This window comes from Lagenorhynchus albirostris, chromosome 1 (assembly GCF_949774975.1).
Source record: "Lagenorhynchus albirostris chromosome 1, mLagAlb1.1, whole genome shotgun sequence".
Classification (NCBI taxonomy): domain Eukaryota; kingdom Metazoa; phylum Chordata; class Mammalia; order Artiodactyla; family Delphinidae; genus Lagenorhynchus; species Lagenorhynchus albirostris.
The window spans coordinates 43,487,883-43,506,467 of record NC_083095.1 but is presented as its reverse complement, the minus strand read 5'-3'; the positions used below and the strand labels follow the sequence as shown (position 1 = coordinate 43,506,467).

The 18,585-nt window shown below is 40.9% G+C and overlaps 1 protein-coding gene across 1 annotated transcript in view; it reads right to left on the bottom strand.

Annotated features, from left to right (window-relative positions):
* Positions 1–18,585, bottom strand: part of SLC35F4 (solute carrier family 35 member F4) — a 281,919-nt gene that overhangs the window by 9,201 nt on the left and 254,133 nt on the right. The window contains exons 2-4 of the mRNA XM_060167065.1: positions 17,963–18,148; positions 13,219–13,516; positions 8,273–8,492 (exon numbers count right to left, since the gene is read on the bottom strand). Of these exons, the coding sequence (XP_060023048.1) occupies positions 8,273–8,492; positions 13,219–13,516; positions 17,963–18,148 (704 nt within the window). The remainder of the gene's footprint in view (positions 1–8,272; positions 8,493–13,218; positions 13,517–17,962; positions 18,149–18,585) is intronic.

Sequence of the window (18,585 nt, the reverse complement as noted above, 5' to 3'; positions counted from 1 at the left end):
CGCAAGCAAATCAGTTCCTCTGTAGATAGATTTCTCACATGTGGGATATTTTTTGACCCTTTGAAATATTATTAGTGAATTATTCATTACAACAAAATGTAGATCTTCAACATGCAACTGTAGACTTGCTGAAGGCCAGTGCAAAGTATGATAACGATGGCACATATAATTTAGATGCTGTTAAAGCATTTCTTTTGTTAATGACCACCCAAAGCAAGGGCACAGCTGGTTTCAGAGCCAGCTCCATACTAAAGCATCTTTTATGAAAAGCAGCAGGAGTACTTGAGAACAGAAGCCGACTTGTCAGCAGTGAAAAACTGTCTTCATAAAGTGTTATCCAGGAGGCTGCTTTGTGTGTGGGGGGGTCATTGCTCTTGCTGACTGAGTATCACAGTCTCTAAACCTTCTAGCCATGTGTTCCAGTTAGACTATGCCTCAAACTATAGGGAATAGAATTTAATACAAATGCACACAATGTGAGGTGTCAAGGAAATTTTCCAAACAGGAAGTCATAGACTCATAAATAAACATGGTGAAGTGGTTACCTAGACCTGGGAATTCTGTGAGACTTATCATTTTCTTTGATTTGGGGATTTATAGTTCAGCCAGGGATTTGCAACATTTCTTTGGGCAATCTGATGTCAGAGAAATGAAAAGTTATGTTAAACACTGGCAGTTTCTGACTTGTTTTTGTGTTAATTAATGTTCATAGGTTAAAGCATTCATGTTCACAGATAGATTTCCCTCAAAATACTGAACTTGTAGGATAATAAATTTGAATTAATACTTGTTTTCTTTTTACCAAACATCAGATGTATTTTCTTAGTCAAAAAAATAGGTAGTTTCTTCAAGACAGGGGTAATAGAACACAGTGTTAATCCTAATGAAACTTTAACATGATGTGCTGTTTAATATTTAAAATTATTAAAATTATTCTATAATATACAATATCTGGGTTTAAGCAATTGTGTATAATATATAATTCTTGGCTTAGGGAATTCTGAAAACAAACAGTCCATACAAAAAATTTTAAAAAAAGGGAAAAACCAAAAACACTGTCTGGAAAGTGTTGAACATTTAATACCATTATCCCCAGGATATGACCCGGTTGGGAACACTTTTCTGAGTCAGCCATTAGTAAAAATACATATGCACTGTATTTATTTCTATTATAAGTTTTCTCAAGATAGGAATTGGACGTGGACATAGATTACATAATTTTATAGCAATTCAGAATTATTGTCATGATGAGCGTCTTAAAGGTCTCCATTACATTTTATATTTAAGTGCTTGTGAAAATATTAGCTCAGACCACTTAAATTGTCATATCAATTATACCAGTGTCTCTTTGAATTGCGGTCACGGAGAGAAGCATTTTTCACTTCAGGGGGCCAGACAGTGCTGTTAGTTAAGTTCCAAAAGCATGAAAATCTGAATACTTCCAATGTTAGAAAAATTCCTCTCTATGGTTGAACAGGTATTTATAGGTTAATAATTTATAGGTTATATAGGTTACCTGGAGGGAAAAGAGAAATTATTTTCCACATTTCTATTTAAATTTCACAGCTATCTGATAGAACAAGTTCTCTATGGCCATGTTTAAAATTTTTTTTTCAGTATGTTTCTTATCTACACAGTTGGAACTAAGGGAAGGGAGCTCAGCTAATCTAGAAAATGCAGGGAAGCGTTGGGTGGCAGGCTCATTTGGAGTGGTTGTTTGGATGATCTTAGAGTGGTTCTGCCTGGAACTATTGGTTAATTGCAGAGTAAATATTCTTGAGATTTCTGGAGAATATGTAACCCAAGCACAGGTCTGAGTCATGTGCGTTTTCAGAAGTAATCAATCGTTAAGGAAGGATTACTAGTCTGTCTTCTCAACAAAAAAAGTACAAAATGATCCTTCTTGTGCTCAGGATGCTGGAAATGTACCTGCAGGAAGCCAGCGCTTTAAGTACCGTGTCAGAAGGGCTCACGTGTGACATCCACATGCTGACAAACACAGCAGTGCTTCTGAGCACATTGGCGTCCACATGAGGGACTCCTCTGCCGATGGTGCCACGTCATGGGGCCACCTGCTTGGCTTCAGAAAAACATGGCTCTCCTCACAACCTACTCCAGTTGCAGCCCCATAACCAACCAGAGGTGTCTAAATAAGACGGAAACCCACCACAAGCGTTACTTGAATCTGACCTGGGTGAGAATGTTAGTAACCATAGTGATCATAAAGCGGCCGATGCCTCACTTTTAACCTTCTAAACCTCTGGGTTCTCTCGTGTCATGGTGTGCCCACCTGGGGTGAATACCCTGAGGAAGAGGATTTATTTAGCCCATTATCTTTGCGTGCTCCTTGAGCGACATCACCACCCGAGCCAACTACCTTCCTCTGTGGGCTCACTTCCCTCCCAGAGTCTCTGCGTGAACTCTCAGGGCCAATCAGAGGGGGACGATGAGGGGGACCTGTTCTTAGAGCCCAAAGAGGGCTTTAACAGTAAACATTTGGTGATCTCACTGAAATGTATACTACCTGTGGCCCTGCCTGAAAGCAAGGTTTCTTTCCCATCCCAAAGAATTAGTTTGTATAGATAAAGCCTAGAGAAATAGCTGGCTTTTGGCTGATTTTTGTTTTCTTTTATCTTCATTGTTTTCCTCTTTTGACTGAGGGCCTCAAAACCCAAAAGGGTCCAGCCCTGCTCTGCATCTCCGGGAGCGTTTAAGAGCCTCATTACAGTCACTGTGTTTCCCACTGACGAATGATTTCCAGAACTATCATTCGCATAACAATATCAGCTCTTCTAGGATTCAGGGTATTGAGATGAACCTTTAACTGCTTCTCTTTCTAACTGTAACCCAAACATCTTTCCTTAATTTGCCGTGTGGTTAACCCTGTTTCTGGAGCTGGATGGAGCAGGTAGGAGCTTCCCCGGCTTTCAATGGACCTTGAATCCCAAGCCTACATCAGGCTCTGAAATGGGGGGCCTCAAAGCTATACTGCTGGCCAGACTGCACTCAAGTTCAAGACTCAAGGTTAGCAGCTGAAGGTGGGATACACATTCATAGTTTGGCCAATGAGACCTGCACTGGTGATCATCCTTCTTCCCTCTGAGTGTATTTGGATAGAGTCCATTTTCAGGGAACCATGGCTACACAGAATCCTTAAACTTGTCCACATGTTACGTTTAAGCTTCCATAAAGTAGAGCCATCTGTTTTACTCAAAGCCACTGAAATTGGACAAGAGTTGACGTGTGAGAAATGAAAGAGGTGGGCAGTCCACAGCTGTCCGGATACTCTGTGTGTGTGTGTGTGTGTGTGTGTGTGTGTGTGTGTGTGTGTGTGTGTGAGGGGGAGGTGGGTGGGTCCCTGGGTCGGGGCAGGTCAAGCCTGAGACTCAAACTAAGATTCCCATCCTCCACCCCACTGCCACACACATACACATCTGTTTTTATATGAAAAAAAACCCATCTGAAAATGATCCCAAAGGAAGACCAGGATGGAAGAGAAGGAAAGAAATCCCGGAAGGAAAGACTCCAGAGTACGTGTGGAAGGTAAAGGAGACCTATTGACTGCACCTTGTTGACAGGGGTTATGGGTTCCTTGAGGGCATAAAATCGGAGAGCCTTCCCACCTCAGCTTTCCCCTCCCTGTATTCGTGAATCATTCTCCTGCCAAGAGCAGGATGAAAGGGGAAGAGCCCCACTACCCATCCTCTACTGCCTCCAGAGGGAAGCATGAAGGTTCTAGACAGAGCAGTCTGCACTTCCCAGGAATGAAGAGTTAACTGCAGAAATGCCAATCAGAGGCAAGATGGAAACAAGATTGTCTTGAATCTTATCTAAATATGTAATATTGGCACAAATCAGTAGCAGCTCAGCTCCAAGGTCCTGATTGATTTAGAGTGCCCTGGAGCCCAATTTGAATTCAGAGAAGAGCAGTTTAAGCAATGAAAGATTCCATTTAACTGTCATACCCCAGTCAGTTCTTGGCGGATGGAGGAAAGTCTCCAAAAGTTTGGGAAACTAAACACATAAGGACCCAATTATACCTAGAAAATAGGTGGCTACCAAGCTGAAGGGGGACACAAATTCATTTCCTCAATCTGCTATAAAAGCTGGGGTCTGCTGAACCATTCATCGCCCACCAATTTTCTTCACATGTTCAAGGAAATTTGAAAATGAATGAACATTTTCAATTAATAATATAAAAATAAGGGGGGGACAAGATCTGAAAGAAAGGGTGTTAATTTTCTAGTCTGACATTTACTTTTCATTGGAGTGAAATGGATGCCAGTGATAGAGAAGAAAACCTGAAGCAGTGGCTCATTTTTTTTTTTTTTTGAGGAGAACCTTTTTTTATTGATATTCTGTGATCAATATCAATGTCATTGATATTCAGTGATATTCTTGTTCTGATGAATTTAAGAATGCTAGCTAAACAAAACAGGATCTTGGAGATGGGAAAAACACCCGTCTTCAATGCTGCAAGAGCTGGATTCTCACTTAGCAACATTTTTGCAATTAAAAAGAAAGGTCTTTTAAAGAAGTTTACTAATTTCCACATGATTATCATACATCAGCTGTAAGCAACTACTTATGAGTTTTTTTAACACACCAAAACTCACCAGCAAACTGGCTGAAAGAATTTCATAATAGAAAACTAAATGTATGGCAGACTACCGTTCCATCTGTGATTCAATAAAAATTCCAAGGAAACTAAATATTAACAAGTTATTCAAAACATATAATTAGTTTTTATGTGAGCATTGCTAATTCTGGCCAACTGGTGCTCCAGATAAACCCGTATTTACTGATATTATAATTTAAAGCATCCTTTATTCGGTTCATCGTGTCATTTTGACGTGAAAAATAGAAGTAGGGGGGCTTCCCTGGTGGCACAGTGGTTGAGAGTCCGCCTGCCGATGCAGGGGACGCGGGTTCGTGCCCCGGTCTGGGAAGATCCCACATGCCGCGGAGCGGCTGGGCCCGTGAGCCATGGCCGCTGAGCCTGCGCGTCCGGAGCCTGTGCTCGGCGACGGGAGAGGCCGCAACGGTGAGAGGCCCGCGTACCGCAAAAAAAAAAAAAAAAAGAAGTAGGGGAGGCCATATGTTTTATCTTAAGGGTGATAATTCTTGGGGTCATGCAAATGAGAATCATAATCCCCAAACTATCTTTTTCTGAGCTACTGAAGACTTAGAATGAGTCAGAAATATACATTTTGATTTGATGACTGAAAGCAACCCTTTAACTATTAAAAAAAAAAGAGTAGTCCAAGTGGGGTGGCATCTACAGGCTGTGTCCTATTTATGGGTGTAGGCAATAAGAGCTGCATTTATGTTGTCAGTATTGTATTTGTCCTCCTCTAATTTCTCAAATGACCTAATTATACATGTTCTCAATATGTCTCAGAAGGAAAAGAACTGCTGATGTGGTCAAAAGGCAAAATGCTGAATATGTTTCAGTGCTTCTTATATTCCATGGCCTGATTATGGGCATTATTAAAATTACACCTTGACATTCTTCTAGAACATGGCATTAAACACTTCCTAATGTTTCACAGTGAGAAGTAAAGCACCTCCTGTCATTTAAAAAGAAAAATACCTGACTTCTCCCAGCATGCCTGACATTAATACTTACTATTTTGTCATTATGATGTCTTAATTTACGTATTTACTTGTTAACAACTACTTATTGGCTACTCAACAATTTTTCTATCAGGTCTTATTACTTACAGATGCTGTATTCGTTTCCTGAGGCTGCTGTAACAAATTACCACAAACTTGGTTACTAAAAACAGCAGAAATCTATTCTCTCATAGTTCTGGAGGCCAGAAGTTCAAAATTGGGCAGGGCCACGCTCCCAACAGCAACTCTGGGAGAGAATAGTATTACATTCCTGCCTCTTCCAGGTTCTGGCGGCTGCCCTGGCTTTCCTGGGCTTGTGGCTGCATCACTCCAATCTCTATCTCTGTGGTCACATTGCCTTCTCCTCTTCTGTGTGTCTTTCCTGTGTGTGTCTTTTATAAGGATACTTGTTATTGGGTTTAGGAGCCACCCAGATCAACCAGGATGATCTCCTCTTTGCAAAATCCTTAAGTTAATTATGTCTGCAAAGACTATTTTTCCAAGTAAGGTCACATTCACAGGTTCTGGGGATTAGAGTGTGGACACCTTATTGGGGGCCACCATTAAACCCACCACAGATGCAAATTTTAAGATAGAAATGCTTTGTAGCTTCTAGGCAGATTTCCTAAATCTGCCATTTAAATGTTACACAGCTGAGCTTTTCCCCCTAAAAGTCCTCAAATAAACATCAAGCTTCTTTTGATATGACCCCTTGCATAAGTAAGTTCCATGGTTAAATGCATTCATTCACTCTAATACAACTGATTTGCTCACTGGTAAATCTAATAGTGAACGTATCTATTTCCTTTTGGTATTCACATGACACTGAAAGAGTAGAAAAGCCCCTAAATCTCCTTTCTTGCCCTCTCTTCTGACAAGGCCCTCCAAATACTCATGGGTGATCCAACGTGGTAGTAGATAGACAAGAGAAAGATCTTGTAAGCATGAGTTCATTCACTATATCCTTAAATACGTAGAGTCTCTACTTTGTCCCTTGTATCATTCTAGGTGTTAGAGATAGAGGTAGAACTAGTTTCATGGGCATATGACCTGTGCAGATGCAGTGGGCTCCCTGATGTTGCCATGTTGAAACTAGTCACAATTTTTTTTTTTTTTTTTTTTGCGGTACGTGGGCCTCTCACTGTTGTGGCCTCTCCCGTTGCAGAGCACAGCCTCCAGACGCGCAGGCTCAGCGGCCATGGCTCACAGGCCCAGCTGCTCCGCGGCATGTGGGACCCTCCCGGACCGGGGCACGAACCCGTGTCCCCTGCATTGGCAGGCGGACTCTCAACCACTGCGCCACCAGGGAAGCCCTAGTCACAATTTTTTTCAACAGGAGGCCTGCATTTTCACTTTTCCACAAATTATGTAGCCCAAGCTGAATGGATCAGTGAGCAATGTAAAGAAGGTTCTTGTTCTCAAGTACTTGTCAGGGCACGTGATGGTGGACAGACAGTACCAATGCTCCATGTGTGAAAACATGATGCTAAGCCCTTTGGGTGTGAAATCTAAGATTAGCTATGGAGAATGAGTATGGGACCACATCTGGTATAGTTTAATGGTATCATGGGCTGATTCAGTTTCTTGTGTTTTCTTCTGCTGTAGCTTTTCACTTGTTCATGTCAAGTTTCAGTTCTGAATTTCTGAGCAGCATTTCCCAAGATACAACCAGAATTAGCTAATTGGCTAGTAAGATGAAGTTTTCAGGATGATACCTGTCACAAACTCTCTCTGATATAAACATGAATTTCAGCATTTAGCAGGGCAAGGACCCTGGAATCATTGCAACAAGAGCAATATTTTGATAGCAAAACGTGTTTCAAATCCAGTCTTGGACATCTCTTTCGGAGAACAATAATTGTGTGATGTTTATCTTCTGGAAGGCTATTTGTTTGGACATCCTTTCAAAGAACTGTTTACTCAATATTTTCATCATGGTGGCATACCAGATTATATGAATGAGATCTGGCTCCTTACATCTGCGTGGTTTTCCATCAATCTAACAAAGATCAGGCATACAAAAAAAATTTTATTTTTAAATCCATGTTACCTGTGAAAGGGATAAACTCAAAACTGAAGTGGCTGGTGGAAGTTTAATGCAGTTCAATTAAGGATTTGTACCCCAAAGTAAGAGTTTTTGGTTTTAGTTCCATATCTAGTTAGTCACACTAGATATATAGCCACTTTTAACAGCATCGTGCCATTACTGGTGACTTTAATTACTGTTCGGTAACCTTATCTACTTCCACCAATATTAATTAAATCTATCTCTGGGGAGAAAAGACATGAGGGAGTTGTCCCAACATATGTTGATTGGAAAAAAAGCAAATCATAATCTTTACTGTGGCTAATTTTCTCAGACCCTTCTTTCCCGAGGACAGAAGGAGGTGATCACACCATTAATTCTAAGAAAAGAACTTCTTTTCCCTGAGTGCCTCCTGTTGAAATCAGCTGACTGATTCCAATGGAAACAATCTCTTTATCTTCTCATGATGTTGTAACTGCCTGGGCGTCCTAACGCAACTTCAAATTTCAATCTGTACTCAGAACCAATGGGAAAAGTTTTGCAGAAACTCCACAAAACAAAGCAGCTCTCCTGATACCAAGGATCTATGATTAAATGCGGCCTTACGCATTGAATCAAGTGTGCCATTACCCTCACTCCCATGAACCTGTCTTTCAGCACGATCCACGACAGCAAGAAGACAAAGGCTTTGTTACAACAGAACAGAGCAGAGACATCTGTGGCTGTCAGCTTCTTTAAAGCCAGTAAATACAGGTAATTAGTCAAAGTCCATAGAATAGAAAAGGGAGCAGTTCTTTTAAGAAAGAGCTTCAATGTCAGACCATCTTCTCCAAAAATTCGACTGCATTCCCTAGAGAAGAAATAGAGGTTAATAGTCAGGTATTAATTTTAACACATCTTGTGTAGACTAACTCTTGACAGCCATTTTTAGCCAAGAGCACAAACCCTGAAGACCCATCATTCATCTGTGGAACCTACTGAACCCAGTTCTGCCACCTACGGGCTGTGAGTGCAAAGGGCTCCATGGAGGAGTCCACATCTCCCCAGGCACAGAGCTAAGCCTTTCCTACCCATTCTCTGGAGATTCCTGGGGGTAGCCATTGTGCTGTTGCCAAACATCCTCAGAGAAGCCCGGAGAAATCCAGAAATGAATGGTTGCTGGAATTACTAGCTATTCGAAGAGACAGATGATTCTTTCCCAGTGGACGCATACAACAGGGTCAAGATGGTTCGTACTGTTTGAATAGGCTACAGACCACATGCAGCCTCACATATCATGTGTAGGCGTGCACAGCTTGGGATTTTATTATTCCTAAAACTTTATGCCTTTTTCTGACATATCTGCCCAACGGACAAATTTCTTTTTCCTCTAGCATTTTTAAGGCAGAAAAAAATGAAGGAAGCATCTGTGATAAGCCCCAAATGGTAAAATAAATAAATAAAATTCAGGTTGCATTTATGTACAAACACCTGGCCATTCTGGAGGAATTGTCTGAATTCATTGTGTAAAAATAGTCATTTCAGTTAAATCTTTGATTTGCTTGGTTTCTGACTAAATTGATTATTTAGCCCAAAGGATTGTTTTAATCAAAATGTTGAAGCTAGCGATACATATAGGCAACATCAAAAGTGATAGAATAGCAGTGCCTTTTTGATTATGGACTGAAAACAGGCTCTGAAAATTCAGCTTTATTTTTTTCACTCAGTTGTACGTGAACATTCAAGCTTTCATTGGGCAACTATCTGTGCCAGGCATTGTATTTTCAAGAGTAGTATAAATATTCTGTTTAAAGCAACAAGTTATTCATATTTGCACATTCATAATGTTTATAAATCTATTTAAATGGCTCTATGTAATACTAGTTTCTGGTTTCTCTTCTAGCTCTTTCTGAAGAGAAATAATTATGCCTCAAAGTATTGCAAAGCAAAGTAATCTCCAGCCAGTGTTTGCCTCCCATGTATGAAGCAATGTACCCCATAGGAGGACCACATGGGGGGAGGGCGTGACAAAGTGGTGAGGCTCCAGGCACAGGGATACGGCTTTCAGAATCAAGTCTCATAGTAAACGTTGCTTCCAAGCAGCTGAGAGCACACGGAATCATAGGCCAGTGATTCTGGGAAGGTTAAAAATGCATTTTGAACACATAGACAGTCATGTGGTGACTTTACTTTCATGTGGCAGACAACTAACATGGAAAGACTTTTGTAAAATGGAAATGGGATTCCCAAAGCTAAATTTTAACTTGAAGGAGACAAAACATCAATGGAGGGACTAAATAAGCCAGAGGCAAAGCCTTTTGCAAAGTAAACAGAAATTACACGTGCTCACACACACAGGTAAATGGATGGGCTCTCTGTTTTGTTTTATTGACGTGTAGTTGATTTACATTATTATAAAATGGATGGCCTGTTTTGTATTACTGAAGTGTAGTTGATTTACAGTATTATAAAATGGATGGCCTTTCTAAAGCCCTACCTTTGAGATACTCAAATCAGAGTTACACACAGAGCAAGCAGCAGTTTTCATAGAGCAACTGGGCACACATTTTGTGTGCTGTACTTACAAAGGGATTTGCTCTGTGAGGAAGTCTGCCAGGGAGAGCTGGAGTGGAGAGTCGTGGGTTTATCCTGACATCTATAACTGCTAAATGTCCTTTAAAATACACGTTTATTAAGAACCACAACAAATCCATTTCTGATTAAAGTATTTCTTTTCTTATCACTGGTCTTAGCCAGTGATGGTTCTTCCTTCCCAGAGCCCACCATCATGCTGGGTAGAGTGCTCTCCAGCAAAGACTTTGGATTCAGGAGAGGGAACACCCTGCCCCATGGGGAAGCCAGTGGAGGCACATGGATGGGGAGAGTCCCCCAGGCAAAGGGCTGCTGCCCGGCAGAGGCTCTTGGCCTGGCTCATCCTGACCCCCAGGTATTGGCTTCCTCCTTGTTACCCTTTCTTCTTCCCTTCTCGTCTCACTGCCAACCTTCTCCCCACTTGTCACTGCTGTTACAAGAATTAATAAAAATGCTCTCCATTCAAACGCCAGTTCACCTGGGTAAAACCTTTTGCCATTTAAGCAGTAAGTGCTGGGAAATGTGATTTTTTTTTTTAAAAAAAGATGGATTTCTATGGAGAAGGAAATAACAATAGTAGGTCTCTCCTTGGGATGATGAGATCAGAATTTCTAGACAAGAGGCATTGACAGGAGGCAAAACTTGGAAAGAATCTTAGAAGTCGGGGGACACTAATAACGTAACTATGCTCATCATTGTTCCAGCAGCTACTAGTTATGGAACCCTTTCTGTATGTCAGATGGCATCTTAAGCACATTTCATAGCTTCCTGACACATGACAAATTTATCTTTGGCTCTAGTTTCATGCTTTCTAGAGATTTTTTCCCTTAAGAAATTACCCTTTGATACCCTTTTGATATACCATCAAAACTATGGTATATAATTTTTTTCTTCTTAAATTTCAAATTCACCTGAGGCAATTGAATTCTCTTGATAGTCTATAAATGGAATGATTGACATATCAAAAACTACTTCCAAATGAACAATCCTTACCACCTAGATTTGATACCTTACTGAAAATTCTGTTGATGGTAGTGATAAGAAAAAGACTGGAAATGCTTTCATAGCATTCAAGAGAAAAGGAGGAAATAGGTATAGGGTCTGGCGCTATGGGACAAATCCTGTTTTCAGTCTTATATACTATATTTTCCCCTTGTTCTGCCACGAGAGCTTCAGGGGGTGCCTTCTTGGCCGATGGTGTTAACGAGTCTACAGGGAGAAAAGATCAAGGATCTCAGCATTTTCTGGCAATGTTTACCTCTCACGTGGAGGGGTTTTCACAATGTTTTCTGCTCGACAATAAAAGCTCTTTGATTCAGTTTCAGAAATGCGCAACTTCACACTAGGCACTAACAGGAGGAGGTGTCTTGTCAACTTACAGGTCTCACTAAATTCAGAGTTAGTTCAACATGAGAGATGCGGTGAAGATGAGACTCATTCCCCAAACAACACTCCTGTCAGCAGGAACCTCTTGTAAATGTATTCTCTTCAATAAAACTGACTTGGCTTGCTTTGAGGTGTTCTGAGGTATTACTTCCCAGACTAAACTTTTGCTGTTTTTATCAGCACGTGTGTCTAAACCATAGGAACACATGCTATGGGTAAATGGAGGTATTTTCAAACAGGGAGAATTTTATTCTGATAATCATGTCCCTTGCAATCATGTATTAAATATTGTTATTAATAAAGATCTTATGCCCCAGCATCATGTCTACTTTGATGGGAAGAAATAGAAAGTATTTTTAGCAATCCCAAACAGGTATAAGGCTTTTTTCTTTCCTCCAAACCAGAAAACATTTATCATTCTTGAATTGGTTTTTGTTTCTTTAATGATAGCTGAACGTTCACAGACACACGTGGAAAATCAGCTCACAGGGTGACTTCAGTACTCCCGGGCACTTCCAAGCTGGTGATAAATTGGAAGTTGAAGATTAAAGCCTTCACAGTGTCTTAAGTTTTCAAGGACAGTCTTATAATGCATCAATGGTAACAGTCACTCCTTCCTTTCATTAGGTAAAAGGGCAAGAAAGAAAGGTTATTTTGGCTCCTGCAATACAAATTTATTGTCATTTTGCTGAGGAGCAGTAAGTGGGTGAAGAAAACTGTCGCTCTCCCGCTGCCATCTGCTGAGGTCAAGACTGCTGTTTTCTCTTGGCGATCAGAGTGACCGTCCTGGAAGTTATTCCTTAGTTCTGGCTTTTCCTTTCAAGAAGCTGTCTGTTAGCACAGGACTTTGACCCGAACACTGCTTTTGCCTTCCTTGAGTGCTGTGCAGGGCTGGATGACATGTCTGCCAGCTTCCTGATCTCCCCAAGATGGGGCTGCAGACGTCAGGTTTAGCTCCGAGCAACCACTAGAACCACGGCGCTATCAAGTTCATGGCTAGCAAACCAACAGACAAGGCTCTCTGTGCTTCTAGCCAGCAAAGAACAGCATCTTTTAAACCATCCCGAGGCCAAACTTCCCTTTACCTGAGACCAAGTCATTTCATCTGCTATAACACCACTGTGTCCAGAATACTGAGCAAATGTTTCTGTAATAATCTTATTAATACAGTTTGTTGGGTTTTTTTTTCTGGGCTCGAGATCTTGGGTTGTTCTTTTAAAACGTGGCTAGAGATAAATTGATCTGAATTAAAATCTGTGTTCCATTATTTATAAGTGTGTGACCGTGGACGAGTCCCTGAATCTGTCCAAACCTATTACCTCTTGTGTTAAAATGGGGATAACTAACACCGTCTTACAACGTGGCTGTTACCACCAATGATGGTTAATAAGCTAAGATACACAAAAGCACCAGCACAGGGCCTGGCATGTTGTAGACACTTAATAATTTTTGGGGTGGTACCGATTCTGTTTCCTCGTGTTAATATGTTTACTACCGACCTTAGATCCTGCCTCTCCACACTCCTCAACTCAACTCATATTCCAAAGAGATGAAATTACGCATATTTGCATGAAATTATTTCAAACCATCTCCTACTGGCCATTTAACATGAAACCTACCTGAATTTTTTCATTGGAGATTGCTTTTCTTGAGCAGTGGCCAGATGACCAGAGTAATAGACTGGGAAAAACATAATGTTCCAGTTTGTTGAAAACCAAGTCATGAAAAATGGACAGTAGAAGTTCTTATAAGTAATTTTTACAATCTGTGTGGTTCCAACCCAAGACGATGACACTGACAGGATGATCAAAAGTCCCCAGATGGCCTTCAGAACCATAGACGTACAGGATAGGCAGCGAGCCTTGATTCTGTTTCCCTGGCTGCTATCCTCAGGATGAGTCTGTGTTCCATCATCCCCTGCAAACAGGAAAGGAATACAAATGTGTGGAAATCAAGTTATAAAACAGCAATCAAAAAGGCAGACAGTAGAATCACCAGTGTTCTGGTTTTTTCTCCTGCTGTCATTTGAAGAGACAGATAACTCTAGCTCATTTTCTGTCTGGAATCTGGAGTCCCTGCTCTGTAAGGTACAGTGTGTATCTGGACCCCTATCCAGGCTATGACGATGCTCATGGACTTGGTGGATGCTCTCTGTTCCTGGGTGTACCCTCCCCACTTCCTTGTGAGAGCATTACACAGTTCAGCTCCAAAGGCTTTGGCCTTGGCCACGTAACCTGCTTTGTCTAATCAAACGTAAACAGACGTGTGGTATGCCACCTCTCAGCAGAAGCTTCAAGAGGCATCACAGGGTCCCACTACCTCTCTAGCTCTTCCTTTCTGCCACTAGAATGGATAATCCCAAAAAGAAGCTGTTCTTTGGGTCTATGTGGGAGAATGAGCAGAACCCTGTGTCTGCTGACATGAAATGTGAACAAGAAATAAGTATTTGTTGTTATATTCCACTGAGTTGCTTTTTTTTTTTAACTGCAGCAAAGATGACTATTAAGTTGAAAAGGATGTGTCCCCAAAACAGAGCAAGTCTGGACTGCACAAAATTACCTTCCATCTCGGAGCAAATTACGACTTAATATGTTTCTGGGAGCACGGTGAGTTCTGCTTTGTATTTTTACATTTACTAAGAAAATTTAGTAGCATTTTTTCACACTAAAATAGTCAAAGCTCTCTGAAAGTGACAATCATAAAAGCCTTCTCCCCTGATAGAGAAAACAAGTTCAACACAATGAATTTATGTACCTGTCAGGAAATTTAATGGGAGCAGTGGTCACCTTGAGTCCCCAGATAGTAGAATCCTAGGGGAAAGGAGGCAGAATTGTCTGCAAGATTCTGTTGTGTCTCCAGGGACCTCCTTTGAGCGTAAGGCTTATCCTGGGGTTAAGAAAGTGGTGTAGCCCACAGATAGCAAGTGAGAGCAGATGGTTTCTCACTTTTCCTCTCCAGAACCTGCTGGCTCTCCTGCTGAATGTGTGCGCACTGCTTAATGACCCAGATGGGACTGCCCCACTGGGGTAAAGCTTTCATCCAGCTAAGGCTTCCTGATATAATTATTTGGGGAAAGTGGGTAGCAAGATTTGAAAGTGAATTCTTCACTGCAGAATATAAACCAAGTAAGGACGAACACAGCAATTACTACATGACTTCCAAGTCTCATAAACAGAGTTCTCAGAGCCTAGGCCTCCAGAAGATGAAAACTGGTATTGTTTTATTTATTTATTCAACAAAGTCCTATGGAGACTACCAGGAGTTAGACAGTCGGGTTCCAGGGGTTCAGACAAGAAAGACTTGAGCTCATAATCTAGACAAAGGCCAGAGAACACATCTAATACAGTATGATAAGGGCCAAGTATGGCAGATACAAGGCCACATGGAAGCAGAGGAGAAGCATTTGTTAAGAGGAGGCGGGCATAAGGGTTAGGAGAAGCTCCCATGATGCAGTGACATTGAGATGAGTCAGTAAGTATGTTAGCCAGCTCCCTCGGCTGTGTACAGACTATACTTCATAACAGTTCTGCAAATTCCCTCTATGACCGTGTGGCTTACACAGAGAGTAAAGGGAAAAAACAAAACTGTATAACAGGGTGGAATAAGAGACTCTGGTGTTGGAAGGCTGGGAAGGGAACACGAGCCTACCCAATTAAGTAGGTATTATTCCCATTTTACAGATGAAAAAACTGAGAGTTGTATTAAAGGTTGTTCAAGGTTGAGCCTAAGACAGTATGACTCCAAGGTCTAAACTTTTTATTCCGAATATTGATTCTGTCTAGGTTTCAGGCTTGAGCTCCCCGTTTAAGCACTGGAAGTTTCAGAAATGGTTTGGAGAAAAAGTTCTGTTTCCTGGCAGGAATGGCAGTCTTGCATGAGGTTTGATAGAAGTGATATTAAGAGAAAGGTGTACTCTACTACACTTCAGATCACATTATTCTCAGGGAATAGCTTATAAAGGAGGAACGATTCTACAAAGATTTTAAGTATCCCTTTGAGTTGATATCTGCCTTCACGGTCACCTTCTTTGAAGATTGCATCTGTACCACCGTCAGAGCATGGAGAATATTTTTGATGACACCAACAGTCACCTAAATCCCCACCTAGTATTGACTCATTCTTTCTTCTGCTAACTAAATTGAATTGTTGACAATTCTTTTACTATCTACAGATACCATAGAAAGATTGGCTCTCCAGAGTTCTTTTATTTTTCTGACCATTTTAAGCATGATTTTCTAGAGTCCTGCTTAGATTTATCGTTTTGTATATATCATTAAAATTGATTTACCAGGAATTCCATCCGCTTCTATGAACCTTGATTGGAGTCATACAAATTGATGGTAGAGGCCACTGGAATTTGGAAACATGAGTGAAAGTCCTAGTCCTGCCATTGGATGGCCCTGAGTATATGTTTAATTCCATCTTAGGTTCTCTGTCAAACAGCGATAATATGTATCTCATGGTCTTCATTTTGAGGTTAAGTACCATAACGTTCATGAAAGAATGGTGAGCTGCTCTTCCGATTATTCTCCTTTTTTCTTTTCTTTTTGGTGTCTAGGAATATCCCCAAATGTCTTCTGAATCATTACAGAAAGAGTAAATCATGCCCCACGTGGTCTTTAACGGTACAGTTTTTAAGATGTGTAATCTGTGTATGATAGGTAGGGCAAACTTATTAACCATATTTAGTTCACTGGAACATACTGTTCTGAAGATAACTGGGATGATAAGAATATTACTGTAACTTATTAAAGCCAATTAAAACTTTCTGAAGATTTAAGATGTGATTTTCTTCACTTTAAAAAAAAGAGTTTTAGCCTTGGGGTCCATAGTTGCTGAGATTCCATTTTAAAATATTGTCGTTTTTTGAAAAAATCTTTTCTCGTATAAAACCTCTTATCAGATAAGTAGGACCCTACAAGAGGCTTTCACACTTCTTCTATACCTTTGTTTACCTGAGTCCCCTGAATTACCATTTCTCTTCTGTTTTTTTTTTTTTTTTTTTGCGGTACACGGGCCTCTCACTCTTGCGGCCTCTCCCATTGCGGAGCACAGGCTCCGGACGCGCAGGCTCAGCGGCCATGGCTCACGGGTTCAGCTGCTCCGCGGCATGTGGGATCTTCCAAGACCGGAGCACGAACCCGTATCCCCTGCATTGGCAGGCGGACTCCCAACCACTGCGCTACCAGGGAAGCCCTCTCTTCTGTTTATTTTTTAAAGCTAGTGTTCTCAGAGTTTGAGGGGGTTTTTTTTTCAGGTTTTTTTTCACTACCCACTTATTTTGAATAGAGTATTTTGTTGTTTTTGCGTTGTCACTATTGATTTTAAGGATGCAAGAGATTTTAATATGTTGCTGGCCAAGCTGAAGAATAAATGGAGAAGGAGAGATTGAAAATGTAGGTGGAAGAGATGGAGAGAAGGTGATCATGGATGCAGAAGGAGTCAACATCAGAATGGTAGCAAACACAAAAATCAAAGGTGGTCCCCACAATGATGGTAATTAGCAAATTAGCAAACAAGAGAACAGAGACACTTTGAGGCAGAAAGGAAAGCATCTCTTAGCACACAATTGTTTTAGTCTTTTCAGGAAAGTAGAAGTGTGGTCATATGATGAGAGCAAGTGAGTATGGACTCAGAGCTTGAGAGCATCTCTGGGGAAGGCAGTACGATGTCCACCACCAAAATGTAACAGTATTGGGTAGCAGCCTAATGGACCCAGCTGCATTTTAAAATGATAAGTTTGCTGGGAAACCCATGGATATATTAAGGTAATTTATCTAGCAATTCCAGTAACCAAGTAACCCAGGAGTTGGTAAGTGATCAGGCAGTCGTGAGGAAATGCCAAAGGTCTTGGTTTAATAGTAAATGCTGATCAGGGAGACAACTGAAGTGAAGGAGGTGTAAAATTGGGAAAACTAGAAGAGCTCCAAGGACTGGCAGTCCTGATAAAGACAAGAGCAGAGTCGGTGATTTTTCTGGTACTTTTATTCTTCTCAGAATGGGTACAGCATGCTAATACTAAATCCCAGGATTGAGGTAAAAGATGCTGGCTTTTCACATCTTGAAGATGAGAAAACTAGTTTCCTTATAAACTTCATTAGAAGTCACTGTTTAACCATATGTTAAACCCTCCAATTATAGGTTTTGGTATTGTTCTCTGCTACACTGTACACCGTACATCATTAATGTATTATATCTGCACATTTCCTTTCTTCCTTCTCCTCCCACTTGATAAACTTTCCCCACATGCACTCCTGAGAGTCCATGTAACATCTCTACATTCTGTGCCAATGGTGAGATCTTTCATTGCTGGCTAGAAGCTTACCAAACGTACTGTTATTTAAGAGGAGGTTACCCACATACCTGATCTGTTCTGCCTCTCGGCTCTGTGTCCACAAACTGCAGAGGATCCTCGACTCTGAAGTTCAAGAATAGGAGCAGAAGATTCTTCGGTGACAGACAGAGGGGACAGTTGTCTGCTGATGCTACTGTGTGAACTGGGGCAGTTGGCTCCCGGTTTACATCGAGTAACTGATGATCTGGAGGTACCTGGGAAGAAAGAGTTCATACCAGTTTGAGAATTTCCTGAAGGAAAACAGATTTTTAAATGCCTTGGCAGTAAAATATATGGAACATTCATTGAGTTCATTTCTAATTTTAAAAAAGGGGTCCTAAAAAGAGAATGCTATGTTGGCAAGGTCTGTGTCCCTAAGACAAAGGGTCTTTTTAGATACATCCATTAACTGGAAATGAACATTAGAAAATGGTGTTTGGGTTGACATATCTGTTCTGAATTAGAACTGTTATCACAGTCAAGTAGTTTACCTCAAGGAAAGCAAAGTGATGATACGCTGCTTCCTCCCTTTTCTTCGTAAGGCTGACTGTTGAATTCCTAACTGCTAAGACTGCCAACAGGGTCTCCTATTAAATCCACTATACACTTTTCCATTAGATTGATCACTAAAATCCAACTTGGTTGTGTCTCT